At 42.4% G+C, this 20,132-nt stretch overlaps 1 protein-coding gene across 5 annotated transcripts in view; it reads left to right on the top strand.

The window, feature by feature from the left end:
* The window catches only part of KLHL3 (kelch like family member 3), a 238,308-nt gene that overhangs the window by 196,696 nt on the left and 21,480 nt on the right, over nt 1-20,132 (top strand). For all 5 annotated transcript variants that reach the window (XM_031449089.2, XM_031449087.2, XM_031449088.2 and 2 more), the window contains 2 exons: nt 6,750-6,866; nt 10,576-10,725. In XM_031449089.2, coding sequence (XP_031304949.1) covers nt 6,750-6,866; nt 10,576-10,725 — 267 coding nt within the window. The remainder of the gene's footprint in view (nt 1-6,749; nt 6,867-10,575; nt 10,726-20,132) is intronic.

Here is a 20,132-nt window from a genome sequence, read left to right as displayed (position 1 = left end):
ATGCCGAAAACCCAGCTTCTCGAGAGCAGTTTCTCAGAGTCATCTGGGAAGTGGGCTTCCAGGCTAGTCCTCAGTTTGGCTCAAATAAAACTCTTCTAGTCTTATTGTTGATTGTCCATTGATTATTTCTGTTGACAGTATACTCACGACTATATGTAGCTGCAGACAGTGAACTGTGCTATGGGGGAAACGTACAGAATGCTTTGAAAGAGCCAATTGAAAGCAGTGATTCTGAGTGTTGTCCTGACATCATAGCTGGGGAATACTGGACAGACTGCTTCCCCACTTTCTGCCTCACTTTTCCTTTTCGTCAGGGACTCTAGCTGTTTCACAGGGCGCTGGTGGTTCTGAAATGAAGCCACTATAAGAAAGAGCTTTTTAAGTGCCATTGAAACTTCTTAAGATGCTGATGCTGTCAGAGAGATGAGGGCAACTGGATGAGGTTTCCTAGAGTCTGGGGCGCCTTCAGACCAGTGGTAGGCTGGTCAGTGTTTAACCACTGGCTCTCCAAAAAATAATTTTCAAAGACCCGATTTGCTGGCTGATTCATTTGCTAATTTCCGTGGTGTTAATACTTCCACTAAGGCTAATTTCAAACTAGCAGAGTAATGTCATTGAATGCTGAGTTGGGCAGAAACATTCACGGTAAGTTCCAGCTCCAGCATGTGACTGCTCCAGCTGTGCTCTGTATTGTGTGTGACAGTGCGGTGGGAGTATGGTTAGCATCTCTTGTTGAGTTACGGTTTGAGAAACAACAACAGAAATCTGATAGAAGCATTCTTGTGTCTGGAAGTGCTGTCTGGTCTTTTTAAATAAAATAATTGATTTTATTTTATTAAGGTTCTAAAATTTTTTATTGAAATACAGTTGACATATAGTATTATTAGTTTCAGGTGTACAGCATGGTGATTCAACATTTAAATACATTATGAAATGATCACCACAGTAAGTCTAATAACCATCTCTCCCCAAAGTTATTACAGTAAGATTGACCATATTCCTTATGCTGTATATTACATCCCTATGACTTACTTATTTTATAACTGAAAGTTTGTACCTTTTGTTCCCTTTACCTATTTTGTCCATCCCCCCACCTCCCTTCCCTCTGGCAACTATCTGCTTATTCCCTGTATCTGTGAGTCTGTTTTATTTTTCTTTGTTGGTTTGTTTGTTTTGCTTTTTAGATTCCACATATACGTGAGATGATATGGTATTTGTTTTTCTCTGTCTGACTTACTTCACTAAGCATAATACCCTCTAGATCCATTCATGTCATCACAGGCATGATTTCATTCTTTTTTATTGCTGAGTAATATTCCAGAGAGAGAGAGAGAGAGAGAGAGAGAGAGAGAGAGAGAGAGAGAGTGTATTACATTAGAGGTGCTGTCTTCTTGATTTAAAATTATGGCAGTGTATTTGGTAAATGCTATTGGCTCAGTCCCTGGAAAAGAAAAATATACTGAGGGGATGTCCTAAGAGGGCATGGAAGATGTAATTAGGATTTTGCATTTAGGCATGTAGTTTCTCAGCAGCAGTCTCTTCAGGTTTTTCAATTACTCATGCCTCTGATATGCAGTATTGCATAATGTTAAACTTAGGTTTTTGGAACTAGAGGTGAGTTTACATCTCAGATCCACTACTTCCTGGCAGAGTGATCTTGGACCAGTTACTGACATCTCTGAGGCTATTTCTTTATCTGTAAAATGTGAGCAATGGTACCTACTTCACAGACTTTTTGGTGGATTAAATGAGGTCAGGCATGTAAAATGCCTAGCACTGTGCCTGTTGTTATTGCTGAAGTTAGTCCTTCTCAAATCTCAAGTAACAAATCTGGTCCATGTAGAAATCTGGGTTTTCCCCTGATGTTCTCAAAATTGGCTTATTTTCCCCTGTCGTGTATTTTGCTGAGAAGCACCCTTAACTGGACCTTTCCCCTTGCCAAGTCCCCACCCAGCCTATTTTGAGTCCCCTCCTCGATTCTCAGAACACATTTTGAGAGCAGGCATAAGTGCCCCAGGGCCGCCCCTTCCACCCCGTGAGCAGGTACAGTCTGGTTTGGCAGCCCCTAGAACTCAGAGGTTGGCGGAGAAGGATTGAGTTCATCTGAGGGTCTCTGGCCAAGGCTGGTGCTTACATTGGAAGTGTGAGCCGAGGACTGTGAAATCCAATTTTCTGCATCTCCTTTCCACACAGCAGCCTTGTGGCACTCAAGAGATTGGTTCTGGAACATGAAGCAGTGAGGAAAGCGCTGTTTCTTTGTCTAAAAGTGAAATCCTAAGCATGCCTTGCGGGCAGCTGAGTATTTCCTCGTGGGGCCCATGAAAAGTATTTTCATCTAAGTAGACGTCACCCTGTCCCATGATTGAAGCCACAGATTCTCTGCTTAGATTTTACAGACCATGGGTTGACACAGTCTTCCCATAAAGAGGTGGATAGTAAATACTTTAGGCTTTGTGGGCCACAGAGTCTCAATTCAACTCTGCTATTGCATGCAAAAGCAGCCATCGATGATTTGTAATGAGTCAGCGTGGCTGTGTTCCAGTAAAATTTTATTTACAAAAACAGGTGCATGTAGCCTGTGGGCTGAGGTTTGCCAACTGCGCAGCTACCGAGAATAACAGGAAAGAGCCTGAGCCCTGGAGATGGGTTTATGGGGACCCAGCACTGCTGCTTTCTGGCCCTGGACTTGCGAGTCATTCATTAAAGGGCAGCAATGTCTCCTCACCGGCTCTCAGGAGAGTCCAGGGCGATGGTATCTGTGGGCCCCACATGTGGGGAATACCAGCTCCCCGTTTGCCTTGGCCGGCCCTTTGATGGGAGGGGCTGTTGGGATGATTTTAGGCACTTGGGCTAGTTGGGAGTTTATTTGCTTATTTTCCAAGCATGAAGTCTAAATGAAAAAAATCCGCGGCCTTCCCTAGCTGCCAAGAAGGTCACCGTTGCTGCTGAATACCGTGGCTTTCACAGCTGAGTAGGTAAACAGTGCAACTGAGTGGAACCAGTTAGACAAGTCAAGCCAAAAAGAAAGATAAGATTACATATCGACTTCATTAGACTCAACCTGCTTTGCAGCTTTTATAATAAAGACTAAGCTGGTTGACGGGGAAGGGCATGATCTGTAAATCCCACCTCGTCGAGGACTTGTGGCTCATTCTTTAGGAAGGCTTTCTCAACCAGCCATGTGCTCTGTGCCTGGCATTGTGCTAAGTGGCAGGAAGTGCAGAGACAGAGCTGGTACACTTCTCACCTTGCAAGGCTTACTGTCTAGTCAAGGGAAGTAGAAAGAAGTGTGGGCAACCACAGTGCAAGGCAGAACAGGACCTGCTGTCCACCACCTAACCCAGCAAAGCCAGACTTCTCCAGCATCCTTTGGTCTGTGGCCCGGGTTTGCTCTCCCCACCAAGAATCCAGCCTCAGCCCTGCTCTCTGTTCCAGGCTGCTTGCAGGCTTATTCTGAACTCATTTTTCTGTCCATTCATTAAAATGTATTTGAGTGTGTACGTGTTATGTACCAGCAAGTAAGACTAGGTCCTCGGTCTCATGGATCTTAAGGGCAATTGAAGAAACTTGCAGCTGTTTACAAAATAATGGGATGAGGGTGAGAGACATAGCTCTAAGAGAGTTAAAAAAATGAACTACACGGGGAGGACTTCCATGGTGTGTGTGTTTATGTTTGTACACATGTAAGTTATTTTAGACAGAAATGGGTGCAGATTGTACACGCATTATCTTCTTTTCCTTTTGTTCCATTCCATTCATTTCTCTTCCCTTCTCTTTCCCTTCTGATTGACTCCTTCCTGGTATCTCGTCCAATTCGAGCATGCCCAGCCTGACTTCAGGATATCCTTAGGAAATAGGGTCAAAGCATCATTAGCATATCAATACACACAAAAATATAGTTAGGGTAAGAAAAATTGGAGGTTTTTTACCCACCCTGGGAGCTACAGCTCTGATTTCAATTTGTGAATTGTGAAATTGTAAATTTTATTGTAGTATTTGCCTTTTCTTTTCGGATTTCTTTTCTTCTCCCCTCCACTTTTTATTTTGAAAAATTCCAAACCTATAGTAGAGTTTGAAGGCATGAACATTCATATCCTCTTTACCTGAAGTCACCACTTGTTAACATTTTGCTTCAACTTGCTTTCTCTCTCCGTAGTTAATCTTTTATTTTGCTGAACCATTTGACAGTAAATTGAAGATGTCATGACACTTCACCCCTACATATTTTAGTATACACCTCCTAAGAACAAGGAAATTCTTTTCTAGCCATAAAACTATTATCATACCAAAGAAATGTAACACTGATGTAATAATATTACCTAAGATACAGCCAGCATTCAAATTTCCTAAGTCTCAAGATAGTCGTTTATAAGTTGTTGCTTTTTAATCCATGATTCAAATAAGGATCATGACTTGCATTTAGTTCTCATGTCTCTGAATTCCCTTAATCTAGAATTGTCTCCCTGCCTTTTCTTTTTCTGATGTCTTTCATAATCATAACAGTCTTTTTTTAATTTATTTATTATTATTATTATTTTTTTACATATATACTTAATTTTATTTATGCATCTTAATTCCATTCACAGTGGGGAGAGAACCAGGTTTGTAAGCACCTAATGGTATGTTCAGTCATGTGAACATTTGGTTAGCATGTGATCTTGGTCTGTTTCTTTCTTTCTTTTTTTTTTTTTTTAACTTTTTTTTATTGAGTTATAGTCATTTTACAATGTTGTGTCAAATTCCAGTGTAGAGCACAATTTTTCAGTTATACGTGAACATACATACTTTCATTGTCACATTCTCTTTCGCTGTGCATAATCATAACGGTCTTGAAGAATCCAGGCCAACTCTCTTGTGGAGTGTTCCAGACATGGAGTTGTCTGAGTGTTTCCTCACTAAAAGATTCAGGTTAAATGTTTTAGGAAGAATACGACATAGGGCATGCTGCATCCCTGCCATTAAATCAAAATCAGGAATATAATATAAATTTGGCCTATTTATTGGTGGTGCTAACTTTGATCACTCGTTAAAGGTGCTATCTGTCAGATCTCCCCATTTGAGACTCCCCCCCCACCCCTTTTAATTAATAAGTAATCTGCAAGGTGACACTTTGAGGACTGTGGATATCTTTTCCCCAACAACTTTTTACCCAGTGACTTCAACACCTAAGGATGATCTTTGCTTAACTAGTTATTACACTGGTGGTTGCAAAATATTTTTCTTATTCTGTCATCCCTTTTACCTTTATTAGCTGGCATTTTTCCATGAAGAATAGCCCTTCCCACACTTTTTTAAAGTATCCTTATGGACTCATGGACTCTTTTTCATTCTTTGGGTTATGATTCATTACTATCCTTTTCTTTTAACTAAGAATATCTTAAATTGAGGTATGATTTACTCCCAGTGAAATGTATCGCTGTTAAGTGTAAAGTTGGGTTAGTTTCGACAAATACGTATGTCTGTATAACTCCCAGGCTGTCAAGATACAGAACGGATCTGTTAGCACAAAAAGTTTTCCTTGGCCCCTTCCTGATCAGCACTGATCTGATTTCTTCATTATTCTCTTTGATGTTTAAATTGTCCCAAATGGCGGCAATGAAAAACACCATCTAATTCAGTATCTGTTTGATGTGCCCGCCACGCCCCACCTTAACCTTGGGAGCACATTCTTGTTTTCTGGCACAAGAAAGTGTTTTGTCTTATTATTAGTTGTTATTGTTATTATTGGTTTTCAATAGTAGAAAATATCCCATGGTATCAATACTAGTTTAATAATTTCTCCGCTAGTGGACTTCAGATTGTTTCCTTTTTTATCCTGTTAAAAAATGCTGCAGCAGACATCTTGGAACACATATTCTGTACCACCTTTGTGAATATTTTTGTAGAATAGAGCTCTAGAAGTGGTATTTCTAGGTCAGAGTGTGCACATTTAATTTTTGATTAATATTGCCAAATTCTTCCTGCCCCTCTTAAAAAACCATGTTAATTAAGTTTCTGTCAACAGTGATGATTTATCCGAAGCCTTAGCAACATTGAGTTTTATGTGTCTTTCTGTCTATGGTGGTGTGGAGTTTGCTTTTGAACTTATCCTTGAGCAAGGCGAATACCCAAGCCATAGATTCCCCTTTTTTGGTTCCAAGTCCTGTTTTGATTTGTATAGAAATGAAATCTCACCTCAGAGGAGAGGATCAACCCCAGGAGAAATGTTTGCCATTCTCTGCCCTTCAGTGTCACATTCACTACTACAGCCAACTTTTGGCAGAGGATATCTTTATTGCTTTTATTCTACATTAAATGAACACGGGAGATAGATGAGGATAGGGTATGTGTGAGGGAATAATGACATTATCCCAGGGCTTTTGGTCCTCTTGAGTTCAGAGTTACGGCTCTGCATTTCTGCCCTGAAGTACCTTTTGGAAGTGATTTTTGTTTTGCAGTGAAGCTTGATGATTCTACGTCTGAGGTAACAGGTTTATCATTGCACTCATGGGTGTGTGTGGGTGTGGGTGTGTGTGTGTGAGAGAGAGAGTGCAAGAGGGAGGGAGGGAGAAAGAGAGATCACTCTCTGACATTAGCTAGCAAAGAAAGACTTTCTGTTTTTGTTTTAAATATTGGACCTCGGGTTAAGCACCCTTGTGGATGACTTGTAACTTTTCTTTCTATTTTTTCAGGTTGAGGAAGTTATTTGAAAAGCTGTTTTACAGTTATTGTCTCTTTGCTAAAGTTACCTGTGTTGATTTTCCTTGTAGGTATTTGAAGCTGTGATTTCATGGATCAATTATGAGAAAGAAACTCGTTTAGAGCACATGGCAAAGCTGATGGAACATGTCCGTCTCCCTCTCTTACCTAGGGATTACCTAGTGCAGGTGAGTGCTGTGCGAAGAACCACGTGCTTCCCTGCTCGCCCAGACCTCTAGGAGTAGCAGTGGTCAGCCCCGGGTGTAGAGAGTGGTGAGGGGTTTTTACAGGTCTTTTGTGTGGAATGAGGGCACCAACCCACTGGGTTAAGTGTGAGGTGTGGTAATGTAAGGTTTAAGAGCATAGATTTGAGAGTAAGACAACTAGATTTAGTCCCTCCTCTGCTACTTCTTAGCTTTGAGTTTTCACTTAACCTCTTCAAGGCTCAGTTTCTTCTTCCATGGAAGGGAAATTACAGCAGAGCCTGGCAGGGTTATTGTGAGGACCAAAGACATTGTATAGGTGTTTAGCATGGAATCCAGAACAACAAATTTTCAATGGACATTAGCTGCTTTTGTTGTAGAGGACTGCAGCAAGAAGGGACTTTTCCATCCTGTTTCTATGTTCCATTTTTGCCCTTTTTTAAGGCAACTGAGAGCCCAATTCAGGACTGTAAAAACCAGCTCTTTGGGAAGAGTACATATTGCATCTTACTTCCTCTAAAACATGGTACCCCCATATTTTCTCTATTAATCCTTATAACAACCCTGGGAGAAGAGGTATTAACCCCCTTTTTATACATTTGGGCCTTAAGGCTTATGGAGGTGGGGGTTTATCTGGCATCACCAGCTGGTAGGGTCAGGATTCAAGCCCACGTCTATCTGACTCTGAAGCGCACACCTTCTGTAAGCTGGGACCACCTTTAATACTCTCTGTTACGTCTGTCCAGTACATGACTCACTTTGTGCCATCAATGGCATTAGATGTTTCACAAGCAGACAGAGGATAAAACTTATAAACAACCAATGCCAAGGCCATAGGCTGGCCCTGAGCTGTCCCCAAGAATTCTCGGGAGGAATGGCCGGTGTGCAGCAAGGGTCAGAGAAGGTTCAGCTGTCCAGCAGCCTAGCTCTGTCGCTTCTTGGCCATGTGACACTGGGCAAGTCCTCGACCTTTCTGAACCTCAGTCTTCTCATCTGGTAGAAATAGCACCTGCCCTTACAGGATGGTTTGGGGACAGAATGAGATAATCCTGGTAAAGCCTGCAACCCAGTGTGCAGTGACGTTACTGCTACCTTCACAACCACTGCTACTCTCAGTAGTTGTGGGAGACGTGGTATCCTGACCAGCGCTTGTGAAGTCCTCAGCTTGTGATGTTGTTGACCACAGGCCCAAGGGCTCAGTCAGATGTTCTCTGAATCTCTAAACGTCAGCCTCTCCTCAGCTGCTGAGGCGTGTACTTGGAAGACTGTGTATGTGCCCTGCAGTTTACACTTTGGGTGGTACCACTGCCACCTGGTGGCAGCGTATCCTTCCTGTAGAAAAGGTCCCCTCAGTGGAGAGACTGAACCCACCTGAGCCCCCAGGGTTGGAGCCAGACCTCCCACTGTCCTGAGCAGAGGAAGGGGGTGGTACTGCCCACAGGTCCGGGTGGGCATGTGGCCTACAGCATAGTCTCACTTTCCCAGGGAGGAAGGGAGGCCTGCGGACTTGGGTTCCAGATAAAGGTGAAGAGACCCTCCACTCACAACCTCCATCAGGTGCCCACACCTGAAACTTAACAGAGACTTTAGGAAATAGTTCCTGGGTCATTAGGGCAAAGTCGGATTTAGCTCCGGAGAAGGGGGTCAGAGGCAATGGGCATGAGAACTGTTGTATGGGACTTTTTTTGTTTTTTAAGGGGTTCTTTTCAGAACAAGAAGATGTTTCAGTTACACTCATTTGACCTTGAAAACTTCAAGCTAGTATAACCACCAGGGATGGCTGATGGTGGAAAAGGAGGATGGGGAAGGAAGAGCCCTGGGCAGACCTGAACAACACTGACTCCTGGGGGAGGTGTTTTTTGTTGTTGTTATTTTGTGTGTGTGTTTTTAAAAATAGCTAACATTTATCAGGCTTAAAAAATATCGTGCCAAGCATATAACATGCTGAATCTTATTTAAAATTTTGTTATTACGATAAAATGTATATAACATGAACTTGATCATTTGAACCTTTTTAAGTGTGCGGTTCGGTGGTATTAATTGCATTCATCATGCTGTGCAGCCGTCACCATATCCATTTCTAAAACTTTTTCATCACCCCAAATTGAAACTCTGTACCCATGAAGCACTAACTCTCTGGGGGAGCTTTTTTTTTATTCTTTTTTTTAAAAAATATTTTTATTGAAGTATAGTCAGTTTACAATGTTGTGTCAATGGGGGAGCTTTTGATTCAAGCTGAATGTGTTCTTTGGGAGAAGCAGCTATTCCTGCATTTCTCCTTCCTCTCAAGCTTTTTAAGAGATTCTCTCCCACCCTTTTTCTTTCTTTTTTTAACTGACTGTAAAGGTTTATGACTTTTTCCAACCTGTCTCAGTCCCTCAGTGGGAGGGGGAAAAAAACACCTTCCAAGAAAATGAAATGTTCTTGGGGATCGTCTCTGGGGAAGGAGGTGCCCAGAGGTAACAGAGGCGCTGCCTCACTGATTCTTCTCTTCCTGCCACTTCCGATGCTGCCCAGCCAGTGCTGGCCCTGGCCACATTCCCTTCCTAGTTGCAGGAGGGGACCCAGGAGAGGCTCATCCAGGCCTGCGCATGACAGCTTGAGGGCTGAGATAATTGTGGTGAGGGGAGGCCTTTCTCATTTTCTGACTGGACTTGAGACCTCATGATCAGAACCCTTGTCTTGTTCATCATTTTCTTCCCGGGGTCCAGCACTGAGCTGTCCAACCAGGAGACAATGTTAGCAGCTGAATGGACTTGACCTTTGCCAACAACTCCCTAACACTCTGGCAAAGAAAGCATGAAGTAGCCTCCGAAGACCACACTCCTGCTTAGGGATAAGCCACATAGTGATCTGCCTGGCACCCTAGCGCAGAGATTTGAGAGTCGGGGGACCTGCATGGCATCACCCTTAGTTTTGCTTGTGAAATATTTAGGCTTACTCTTGCTGAGCCCCTGCTTAAGTCCTTCATTCTGGACTAAGACACGAAGAAGCCACAGTCGCAGCTTAGATGGGGCCCAAGAGGAGGTCAATAGGTAAGATTTCTGTGCAGGACCTTCTTTGTGCTCTGATCCCACTGCTTTTTTAGAGAGCGCCTCGCTGGCTGCTGCCCCCCACCCCCCGAGGCTTACACTGTCGGAAAATGGATAAGAATTTTTCTTTGTGATCATTGTACCTAATTATTATACCCTGTGCCTCCAAGGTTTGGCCAATGGATCCCATCATCTTCCTCTTTCCCTCCCTCTCCTTCTCTCAGATGTCTATTTACGTTAAACATTGTAATACGTTCAAACTAGAAGGAATATGGGAAGAAGCTTTTGGGACAATCAGTTGTCGTTGTTTTGCACAATCTCATTTAAGCCTCCAGACAAACAAACACAAGCTGTGAGGTTGTGGGGGACTTTAATATGCCCATTTTACAGATGAGGAAACTAAGGACCAGGGGAGTTAAGTGGTAGAGCTGGGATTTGTATCTCTGCTTGATGCCAGAGATGAATTGCTTATTTCATTGCACTCTTGAGATGCAGGAGGTGGGCACTAAGCTGTAACTCTGTGGACCTTTCTCCTGGGGTCTGAGATGATGTGGTGTGGGGATGATTGAGAGTGGGAGTGCAGGAATGACTCAGCTCAGGGAGACAGCTTGGGAAAGGGGCTGAGCTCTGCTCCAGGATCACCTGTGGGTTATTACCTCTAGACAGTTGAAGAAGAAACTTTGATAAAGAATAACAACACCTGTAAGGACTTCCTCATCGAAGCCATGAAATACCATCTGCTCCCTCTGGATCAGAGGCTCTTGATTAAAAACCCAAGGACCAAGCCCAGGACTCCAGTCAGCCTGCCCAAGGTAAGCCCCAGCCCAGTCACTGCCAAGTCGGGACTGTGACCTGGGAAAATGGCCTTCCACTCCTGTCTCCAAGTGTCTCCTCACCCATGGCTACCCTGCGTCTTCGTTGTATTTACCACCTAGGAGATGGAGTCTGCTGGTTCCACTTGAATCTGCTGGTACCTCTTCTCTTCCAGGGTCTTGTTTGCTAAGAATTTCAAGATAACCTTCAGTGTCACCTGGGAGGTTGGAGAATAACTCAAGGCTCTTCCCTCTCCCGTCCTTCTTGTTTCACACCATGGTTTGGGCTCTGTTTATTTTGGAGGCTGAGAAACGGCTGTGTGGGTCTTGGCTTAGTGATGGCCACAACAGTCCTCTTTCTAGGCTATTATTTGAGTCAGAGCAGCCCTAGTCTGGTTTGTTCCCTCACCACAGAGCCATAAGGGACACTTAGGGCTGCCAGAGGAGAGAAGGGGCCTTAAGAAGTCTGACAGGTAATCAAGCAGGGGAAGAGAAGAGGGGAATTGAGAGTGTGTGAGGGGAGCATCCAGGGAGAGGGAAGGATGAGTGAAGGAGGGGCCACTATGATCGAGGTTCATGTTGGGTACTGGCTGCCTTGGTTCCCTGCAGGTCCCCTCCTCTGCCTGGTCCTCAGGCCTCTCATCTGCAGAATGAAGGATGCTGTTCTAGATGATCTCTGAAGTCCTTTCTGGCTTGGCATTTGAGTCATCTTTCCAGGATCCTAACATATGAAGCCTCGGGGGAGGTCCCAGCCAAGCCAGGAGGAAGGGTGGGAGGAGAGGAATGAGTCGTGTTGGCTCATCCACTACCAGTAGGCAGCACCTGAGGATTATGTGGCCCTTGCTTTGTCCTCTTCCTCCTCCTCTTTCCGGCTGGCTGCCATACTCCTTGACTGTTGCTTCCAGGAAGGGTTCCACGGGACTGGAGAAGCATGTTGTCCAAGACCAGATGTTTGGATTCTCCAAGGTTTGCTGTTCCTTATCTCCACTCTGCTCTGTGACCCCAGATCATGGAGAATATAGTGGTTGCAATGTGAACGAAGGTTACAAATGTCCCAGATAATAATATAAGCAGCTGACATTTATTGAGTACTTATTATGTGCCAAGCAGTGAGCTGAAGGTATCACATATGTGGTAGAAGCAGTTATCCTGGTTCTGCGAAGGTGGAAACTAAGGGTCAGAGAAATTAAGTGACTTGCCCAAGGTCAACACCTAATGTTGTAGAACCAGGTTTCAACTGAGTCTTTCTCCCCTCTCCACATCTGTTCTCTGTGCTCATACCAGCCTGCACCTGGCTCCACCTTTGTAAACTGAGAGTTCTATCTCCTTCTGCCCATCTTCGATTAGGAGGCTCAGCCACAGGACATGGGCCTTGGTCCAGTGGGCCATTTGCTTTATTGCATGTTGATGTGTTTTGTTTTATTGGAATACTGCATTGGAACTTTTTTGTATTTTTCAAAATGGATATAACTTAGCTTTCTTTAATTATAGAAATATGTGCTTATTGCAGATTATTAAAAGGATACTACAATTTCAAAATAAAGTGAAAATCACCTAAAATCCTTCGACCCAGGGGCAATCACTGTTACCATTTCGGTGAATTTTCTTCCAGACGTTTCTCTGTGTATTCACAAATATGTGAATATTCAAAATGTACACTTCTAGATACATGGAATCTTGTCTAGATACATGGAATCTTGCTACACAGACTGAAATCTTTTTTCTCCTACTCAACCAGATGCTGCAGACCGCTTTCAGTGTTATTAGCATGAGCATTTAAATGGTAATAGGTATATGCTATTTAATTATATTTATATACTGTTATTTATTTAACTGTCCTCTATTAATGGGCCTTGCAATAATTTCCATTTTTAAATTGTCTAAACATTTCTATGTCAAATACTCTTTAAAATGTGGCATCTTGTTTTGGTTTGCTCTTCTTTGTGAGTAAGATTAACCTTGGTTTCATAGGATTTTTGGTGTTTGTATTTTTGGAGGGTAACTCTCTGTTCAAGTCCTTTTCCCATTTTTCTGTCAGGCTGTATGTTTTTTACATTGAAGTACAGTTGATTTACAATGTTGTGTTAGATTCAGGTGTATAGCAAAGTGATTCACTTTTATATGTGTGTGTGTATGTGTGTATAAAATATATATACAGTATGTATATATTATATATATATTCTTTTCCAGATTCTTTTCCATTATAGGTTATTACAAGATAGTGAAGGTAGTTCCCTGTGCTCTACAGTATGTCCTGTTGTTTATCTGTTTTATATATAGTAGTGTGTATCTGCTAATACCAAACTCCTAAATTATTCCTCCCCCATTTGCCTTTTGGTAACCATGTTTTTTTTTCTATGTTTGTGAGTCTGTTTCTGGTTTGTAAATAAGTTTATTTGTATCATTTTTTAAGATTCCACATGTAAGTGATATCATACGATATTTGTCTTTCTCTGTCTGACTTTACTTTGTATGATAATCTCTAGGTCCATCAATGTTGATGCAAATGGTATTATTTCATTTTTTTAATGGCTGAGTCATATTCCATTGTGTCTATATACCACATCATCTTTATGCAGTTATCTATCAGTGGACATTTAGTTTGCTTCCATATCTAGACTATTATAAAGAATGCTGCTATGAACATCGGGGTGCCTGTATCTTTTTGAATTAAGAGTTTTTGTCTTATCTGGATGTATGCCCAGGAGTGGGATTGCTGGATCATATGGTAACTCTAATTTTAGTTTTTTAAGGAACCTAGACTATATGTTTTTATTAATGATTTTTAAGTGTTCTTTTTAAAGAGTTTGGGCCTTAGTATGTATGCATTTTGATTTTTTTCTTAATTTGTGGTTTGTCTTTAAATTTGTTTATGACATTTTTTTGAATCCTAAAGAACAGTAAGTAATCAAAAGGTCTATCTTTTGCTCTATAGCTTAGGTTTTACTTAGAAATGTTTTCCTTACTCTGAGATTAAAAAAGAACTACTTCATATTTTCTTTCTTACTTTTATGTTTTACATTTGAATCTTTGATAAACTTAGAGTTTATTTTAGGTTAAGGAATGAGGGTAGGAATCCAGCTTTATTTGTATTGCAAATCATGAACCAGTTGCCCCCAAAGTTATTTTATTAAATAATCTCCCTCTGTCCCATGGATTTGAATAGCACCTTCATTGTAATCTAAATTTCCACAAGCTTTGTGTCTATATGTGGAGGTGGCTTTTTACCCCTTGGGTTTCAGCTGGCCTTGTTGCTTGTCTTTGTGACTTTGCTCTTTGAAAACTGAGGTTTTTATCCAATATGGTATCAGGTTAATGATTTCTTTTCCTGGGGAGTGTATTCTGGAGCTAAGGCAATGGTGCAGAGCTGGTCCATTTTCTTTGTTTGGTGACCATACCCAGTGACCGCTCCTTTTCTAGATTCCTCATCTAGCTTCTACTGCATACACCCACAAAAAGACAGTCTTGAAAATCAAAGTCAAGTTTATGTCAGCCTGGACTAAGCGTGCTAAGAACCTCCCCCTCTCCCAACACACCTTGTGCCCTATCCCAGATACTGAATCTGTAGTTGAGAGGAGTCTACTCCTGGTTTCAGGGGGCACAGCTCTCCTGAGGTTAAGTAACTTGTCCTGTTACACAGCTAGGACATGCATAGGTGGGGTTTGAACAAGGTCTGTTCTGCTCCAAAGTCTTGTACACAACTGCCTCCCAGGGGCAGGTTTTCAGATTTTGGTGACAGATGAAAAAGATTCTTTCCTTTTCTTTTCTTCTCTCTCTCTCCCCTTTCTTCCTTCTTTTCTTTTTTTTCTTTCACATCAAAATCTCCTTTAATTAAAGCAGTATTCATCTCATCAACAGATGCATTTCCAATACATTTACTTCTTTTTTTTAAATTAAACTTTGTATTTTTAGAGCAGTTTTAGATTCACAGCAAAATTGATGGGAAGGCACAAAGATTTTCCATCTACCTTCTGTCCCCACACATGCAAAGCTTCCCTCATTATTAACATCCTAGATAATTTTCTTTTAAATTCAGATTTATTGAGGTATAAGAATTTATGTACAGTAAAATTCACTCTTTTTAGGGATGCAATTTGATAAATTTTGACAAATGCACGCTGTCATGTAACCACCATCCTAATCAAAATTAGAATATTTTAATCACTCCAGAAAGTTCCCTTGTGCTGCTTTGTATGTAGTCAAATTCCTTCTCCCACCCCCAACCCCTGAGTGCTACTGATCTGATTTCTGTCCTTACAGTTTTGTCTTTCTAGAATGTCGTGTAAAGGTAATTATGCCATATGTAGCCTTTTGAGCTTGCCTTCCCTCCCTAATCTTCATGCTTTTGAGATTCATCCATGTTGCATATGTCAAGAGTTCATTCCTTTTTATTGCTAAGGAATATTCCATCATATGGATATACTGTAATTTGCTTATCCAGACACCCGTTGATGGGCATTTGGATGTCCAGTTTTTGGCTGTTACAAATAAAGTGGCTTTGAACATTCACTTACAGATCTTTGTGTGGACATACATTTTAATTTCTCTTGGGTAAATGCTTTAAATTCTCTTGGGAGTAGGATTGTTGGGTTGAATGGTAAGTAAATGTTTAACTTGATAAGACATTGCTAAACTGTTTTTCAAGATGACTGTGTCATTATGCGTTCCCATCAGCTGGGTGCAAGAGTTCCAGCTACTCCATAGTCTCCCACTACTAGCATTATCTATTAAAAAAAAAGGCCATTCTCGTAGGTATGTGGTAGTATCTCACTGTGGTTTTAATTTGCATTTCTCTAATGACTAATGTTGTTGAGCATCTTTTCATGTGCTTATTTTCCATTTGCATGTCTTCTTTGGTGAAGCCTTTGTTCAAATCTTTCCCCATTTAAAAAAAATGGGTTATTTTCTAAATATTGAGTTATAGGAATTCTTTATTGGTCTATGCTCTTGACCATGACACAGCGCCCGCCCCACAATGATGGCAGTAGCAGATCTCGGTTGCTGAGCACATAGTGTGTGCCAGCACTGGGCTGAGGGATTTACATTTCTAATCTCATAGGATTTTCAAAATTGTCATTATCCCCATTTTACACAGGAGGAAATTGGATCTTGGGTTGTGTCACCCACTCACTGTGTATTAGTTTTCAATTTCTGCATTACAGATTACCCCCACCTTGGTGGCTTAACATGACAAATGTTAGTTATCTCACAGTTTCTGTGGGCAGGGATCCTGGAGTGGCTTAGCTGGGTCTTCGTGGCCCAGGGCCTCTCATGAAGTTGTCATCAAGCTGCCAGTTGGGACTGTAGTCACCTCCAGGCCCCTGTGGGGAGGATCTGATTCTAAGCTCGCTCTCGGAATAGGCATCACTTCCTCAGCCCCTGGGCCTCTCCATCTGCTGCCTCAGTGTCATGACATGGCAGCTGGCTTCCCGGAGTGAGTGAGTGTACGGCAACAGAATGAGAGAGCACGTCCGTGACAGAGCTGTAGTCTTTTAATAATCTTCTCTCAAAGGGATGTCCCATCACATCTGCTGTATTTTATTTGCTAGGTGCACATCAGCAAGTCAAGCCCACACCCAAGGGAGGGGATGGTGATTAAGTTCCATGTCTTGAGTGGAGGAGAATCAGAGAATTAGTGATTTATCTGTAAGCAAGGCTAATAAATAGCTGAGCTGAGATTTAAGACTAAGATGACTGACTCCAGAACTTGCCTCCACATTTCACAAAAGCATTTTTTCTGAGTACTGGATGGAAAGAAACTTGATTCCTACCCTCTGGGGACTTTTGAGAAGTCCCTCTGATACAGTAAGGAAGAAATATGTAAGTAGCCAAGTAAATGGAGGAAGAGGAGAAGTTAGGATACAATGGGGCTACTTGGAGGAGTAGCCACAGGAATGCCAAGGGCCAGCTAGTTTGGGTTTTCATGAATTAAGTCCAAGTTGGCTTTCTGACAGAGCTGACTGTGAGAGACAAAGTGATGGAGAGAGATTTGCACTGTTCTCAGCAATTCTCAGCAGTGGACCTGTTTGCCAGCCAGACCTCCTCCCTAAAAGAAATAGGACTCTGCCTTGAGATAGCTGCAGAGGCTAATATGGGTGCTTTTTCCTGAGCCATAAATGCACCGGTCATACTGACATATTCGAGCTGGAACAGCTAATAGCGTTGTCTGGGCTCCCACACATTCACCACCCAGCATTTTCCCTGAGGTTGGGTTGCCATGGACAACTAGGGGCTGTCTCCCAGCCATTTGTAACACTCCTACCTTACCCTGTTCTGCAGATGGCAGCAGAGAAATGAGATTACAGAAAGATGCACATGAAGCCTTTTGAGATGTACTGAACCTGGCACTTTTTACTGTCATTTCAGTTCAGTTGACATCTCTGTTCGAATCTTTAAAGATGACACCAAAAAGCTACTTGAGCTGGAAGTGGGTGGCTTCCTCCTGAGTTGGGCTGCCCTGCTTTCAAAAGACAGCGTTGAAAACAAGGCTGTTGGCAGGGTGGGTAGGATGACTTCTCACGTGAGCCAGGCCCATGGGTGGGCAGTGCTCCTCTCCCATCTTGGTCCTTTAAGTGGACCCAGGCCACACCCTGGAAAACACCCTGGAGTCCTGAGAAAGCCCCATCATCATGCCTGGAATTAGTGGTGCTCACTCTGCCATTCACAGATCATAAGTGTCCTTTTCTACCATTTGTTGGAAATCTGTTTTTTAGCAACTGCTTTAAACAGTAGTAATGATGCTGGTGTTGATCTAATAATAAAAGCTGACATTTAGTGGCTGCTATTTACCAAGCACTGTGCTGAATGTTTTATATCATTTAAGCCTCCTGACGCCCATGGGAGAAACATCCTATTTTCCTGATGTTGTAGGTAGTGGAAGTGAGCTTAGCAAGGTTAAGTGCCTTGCCCATGTTTCACACAGCTCATGCAGCTGACTGGGCTGATACTTGAGCGCAGGTGTGTCTGACTCCAAAGTCTATTTCCTGCTCCTTCTCTCTCCCCTGGGTCTTGCTCTCACATTGCTGGTCCTCCAATGCCCATTGTCTCTCACCTGGGCTGTCAGTCCTTGCCTGGAGCACCTGTTGCTCAGGAACCTGCTGGGACAAGTCTTCTGCCTCGACCTCAACATGCTCCTTCGGATGAACTCTTGGTGTTAGCCCTGCGGCCCCACGCACCAGGGTAAGAGAGACTCTTGCTTCCTGCCCTGGCCCGAGGGACCGACTGGCTGGGCCTGCCTCCTGCCCAGCTCACCGGTCATGGAAGAGAGTCTGGACACACACTCTACTCTTGCCTGATGCACAAAGTGTGCAAAGCCCCGGTCATTCCTCTCACCCGAGTGGAGAGTCTAATGACTTGTGAGTTAGGGTTAGGGTTCTGATCCACAAGTGGGCTGGAAAGCTCCACTCTGTTCACTTGCTGCCCTTTCCTTGGCTAGTCTCTGCTACCTGATGGCTCTCAGACACAGAGCGGTGGTTATTGCACGAGGAGGGACCAGCGTGCCTTCACTCCCACAGTCACACTGGTGGAATGAGAGTCATCCAAGTGAAAGAAATAGCCTTACTTATACATCTTAAAGAAATTTGGGGGAGGGTTAATTAGGTTTATTTATTTATTTAACTTATTTTTTTAATGGAGGTACTGGGGATTAAACACAGGACCTCACATTGAACCCGGACCTCATGCATGCTAATCATGCACTCCACCACTGAGCTATGCCCTCCCCCTACATACTTATTTCAAAACCATTTTGTTACGCTAGAAGTGAAATTTCCTTCCTAAGCATTCAGGTCGTCTTTCCATAGTCTCACTCATGTCTCTAGAGTAAATGACCATTTGACTTTCCAAACTGAGAATGTTTTCCTTGGGAGTTGTCCGGTAGCTGTGCCCCGCACCGTCCTGTCTGGAACACCAGGGTTCTGTTACCCAGAATTCTCCACTCACCAGGACGCCTGCAGCCTTCCACACAGCACTGAGACGTGGGGCCAGGACACTGAGGTGCCCTGCGGGACTGCAGGGCTCCCAAGTACACTGCTCTTCTTGAATGTGATTAAGTTACGTTTGCTCTAGCATAATTATTAGCCTGGAACCAGTCCTTTAGGTTTTTTGTAATTCCTGTATGACTACTCAGGGTTCTTACTCAAGGTTACCTTGAGGGATAAATGTTAAAAATAGTGATCATTAAATAAGCTGATTTGATTCAGTAATTTCTATTAAAGACATTACATATCTGTAGTAAACTGGGATTTAGGGGTGTCAGGAAAGAAAGAAATATGCCTTGTGAACTCTTTGGGCCTGAGTTTTTCTAGAAATGTAAAATGTGGGCTTGTAAGAAAGAATAATTCAAGTCTCTTCCTGCCTTGACATTCTGTGGTTTTCTTAAGTCGCTAGAGGTTTATACTTTCAGGGATGTAATACATGGAGACTTTGGGGAGTACTCGTTTTTGTCTAATTGGTTGCTGAGATCAGGTATCTATGGAAACAACCATCCACTAGTGTTCAAGATAGGAAATGTATTCTTTTTATGCTCCACTATTAGACAGTGATGAATATAGTGTTCCTTGTATGATGGCTTCTTGCAAGACCTGCCATAGAAATTGGATTTCTTATGCCTAGAAAAGAAGCACAAAGTACACCTACTCCTCCCTCTGCCTTGAGCTACCTCCACATTTTCAGAAACCAGTGGTCTTGCCCCACGAAGCCTCATAATTGCTCTTCCCAGATCATTCTACGAGTTTGGAGTTTTAAAAGTTGTCTCTTACCTGTGGTTTTATGAGCTCAAAGGCAAGTTTATTTTGAAAACCTTGTCATGTATTATATTTGTCTTTCTATTCAGGTTTTACTTGACCATTAAAAATTTTCCATTTCTGTAGTATTGTTTCTGTGTTACTATGAAAATTCTCAGAGATGAGTGCAGGATTTTCTCCTATATGAATGTACTTCCCTACACTAGCAGAAGATAGTTCCTGGGACATGATTAAGTCCCCTGAAGCTTTGCCTTTTTTTATTTACAGAAGGAGCCTGATAACTTGTGCAAAGAATGAAGAGTCTCCTGGTGGTTGAGTCAAAAGATGGGAAAGGCTCTCTCTTTCTCTTTTTGTTTGTTTTCCTCAAATTCTGTCTCCAGAATTGTAATCTGGTGTACAACATGTCTTATTCCAAGAAAGTGACATTCTGGCCTATGTATTTTTTTTCATTTAACTGTGTATTTTTGCATTTAACTCTTTGCATGTGGTATTTACTATTCATTTATTCTTTATTCCAGATAAATATTTGAGTCGTCACTTTCATCTGGTACCATAAGGCGGTAGGGTTATCTTATGATCGAGGCTGACATATTTTTTTGCCCTGGCAGGGCTCACTATCTAGAAGGGAAAACCAGGTTACCAGACAGAGCACAAAATGGGGCA

The sequence above is a fragment of the Camelus dromedarius genome, chromosome 3 (genome assembly GCF_036321535.1).
Source record: "Camelus dromedarius isolate mCamDro1 chromosome 3, mCamDro1.pat, whole genome shotgun sequence".
NCBI lineage: Eukaryota > Metazoa > Chordata > Mammalia > Artiodactyla > Camelidae > Camelus > Camelus dromedarius.
The sequence above is the reverse complement of the archived record's forward strand: the minus strand, read 5'-3'. Positions and strand labels throughout refer to the sequence as shown.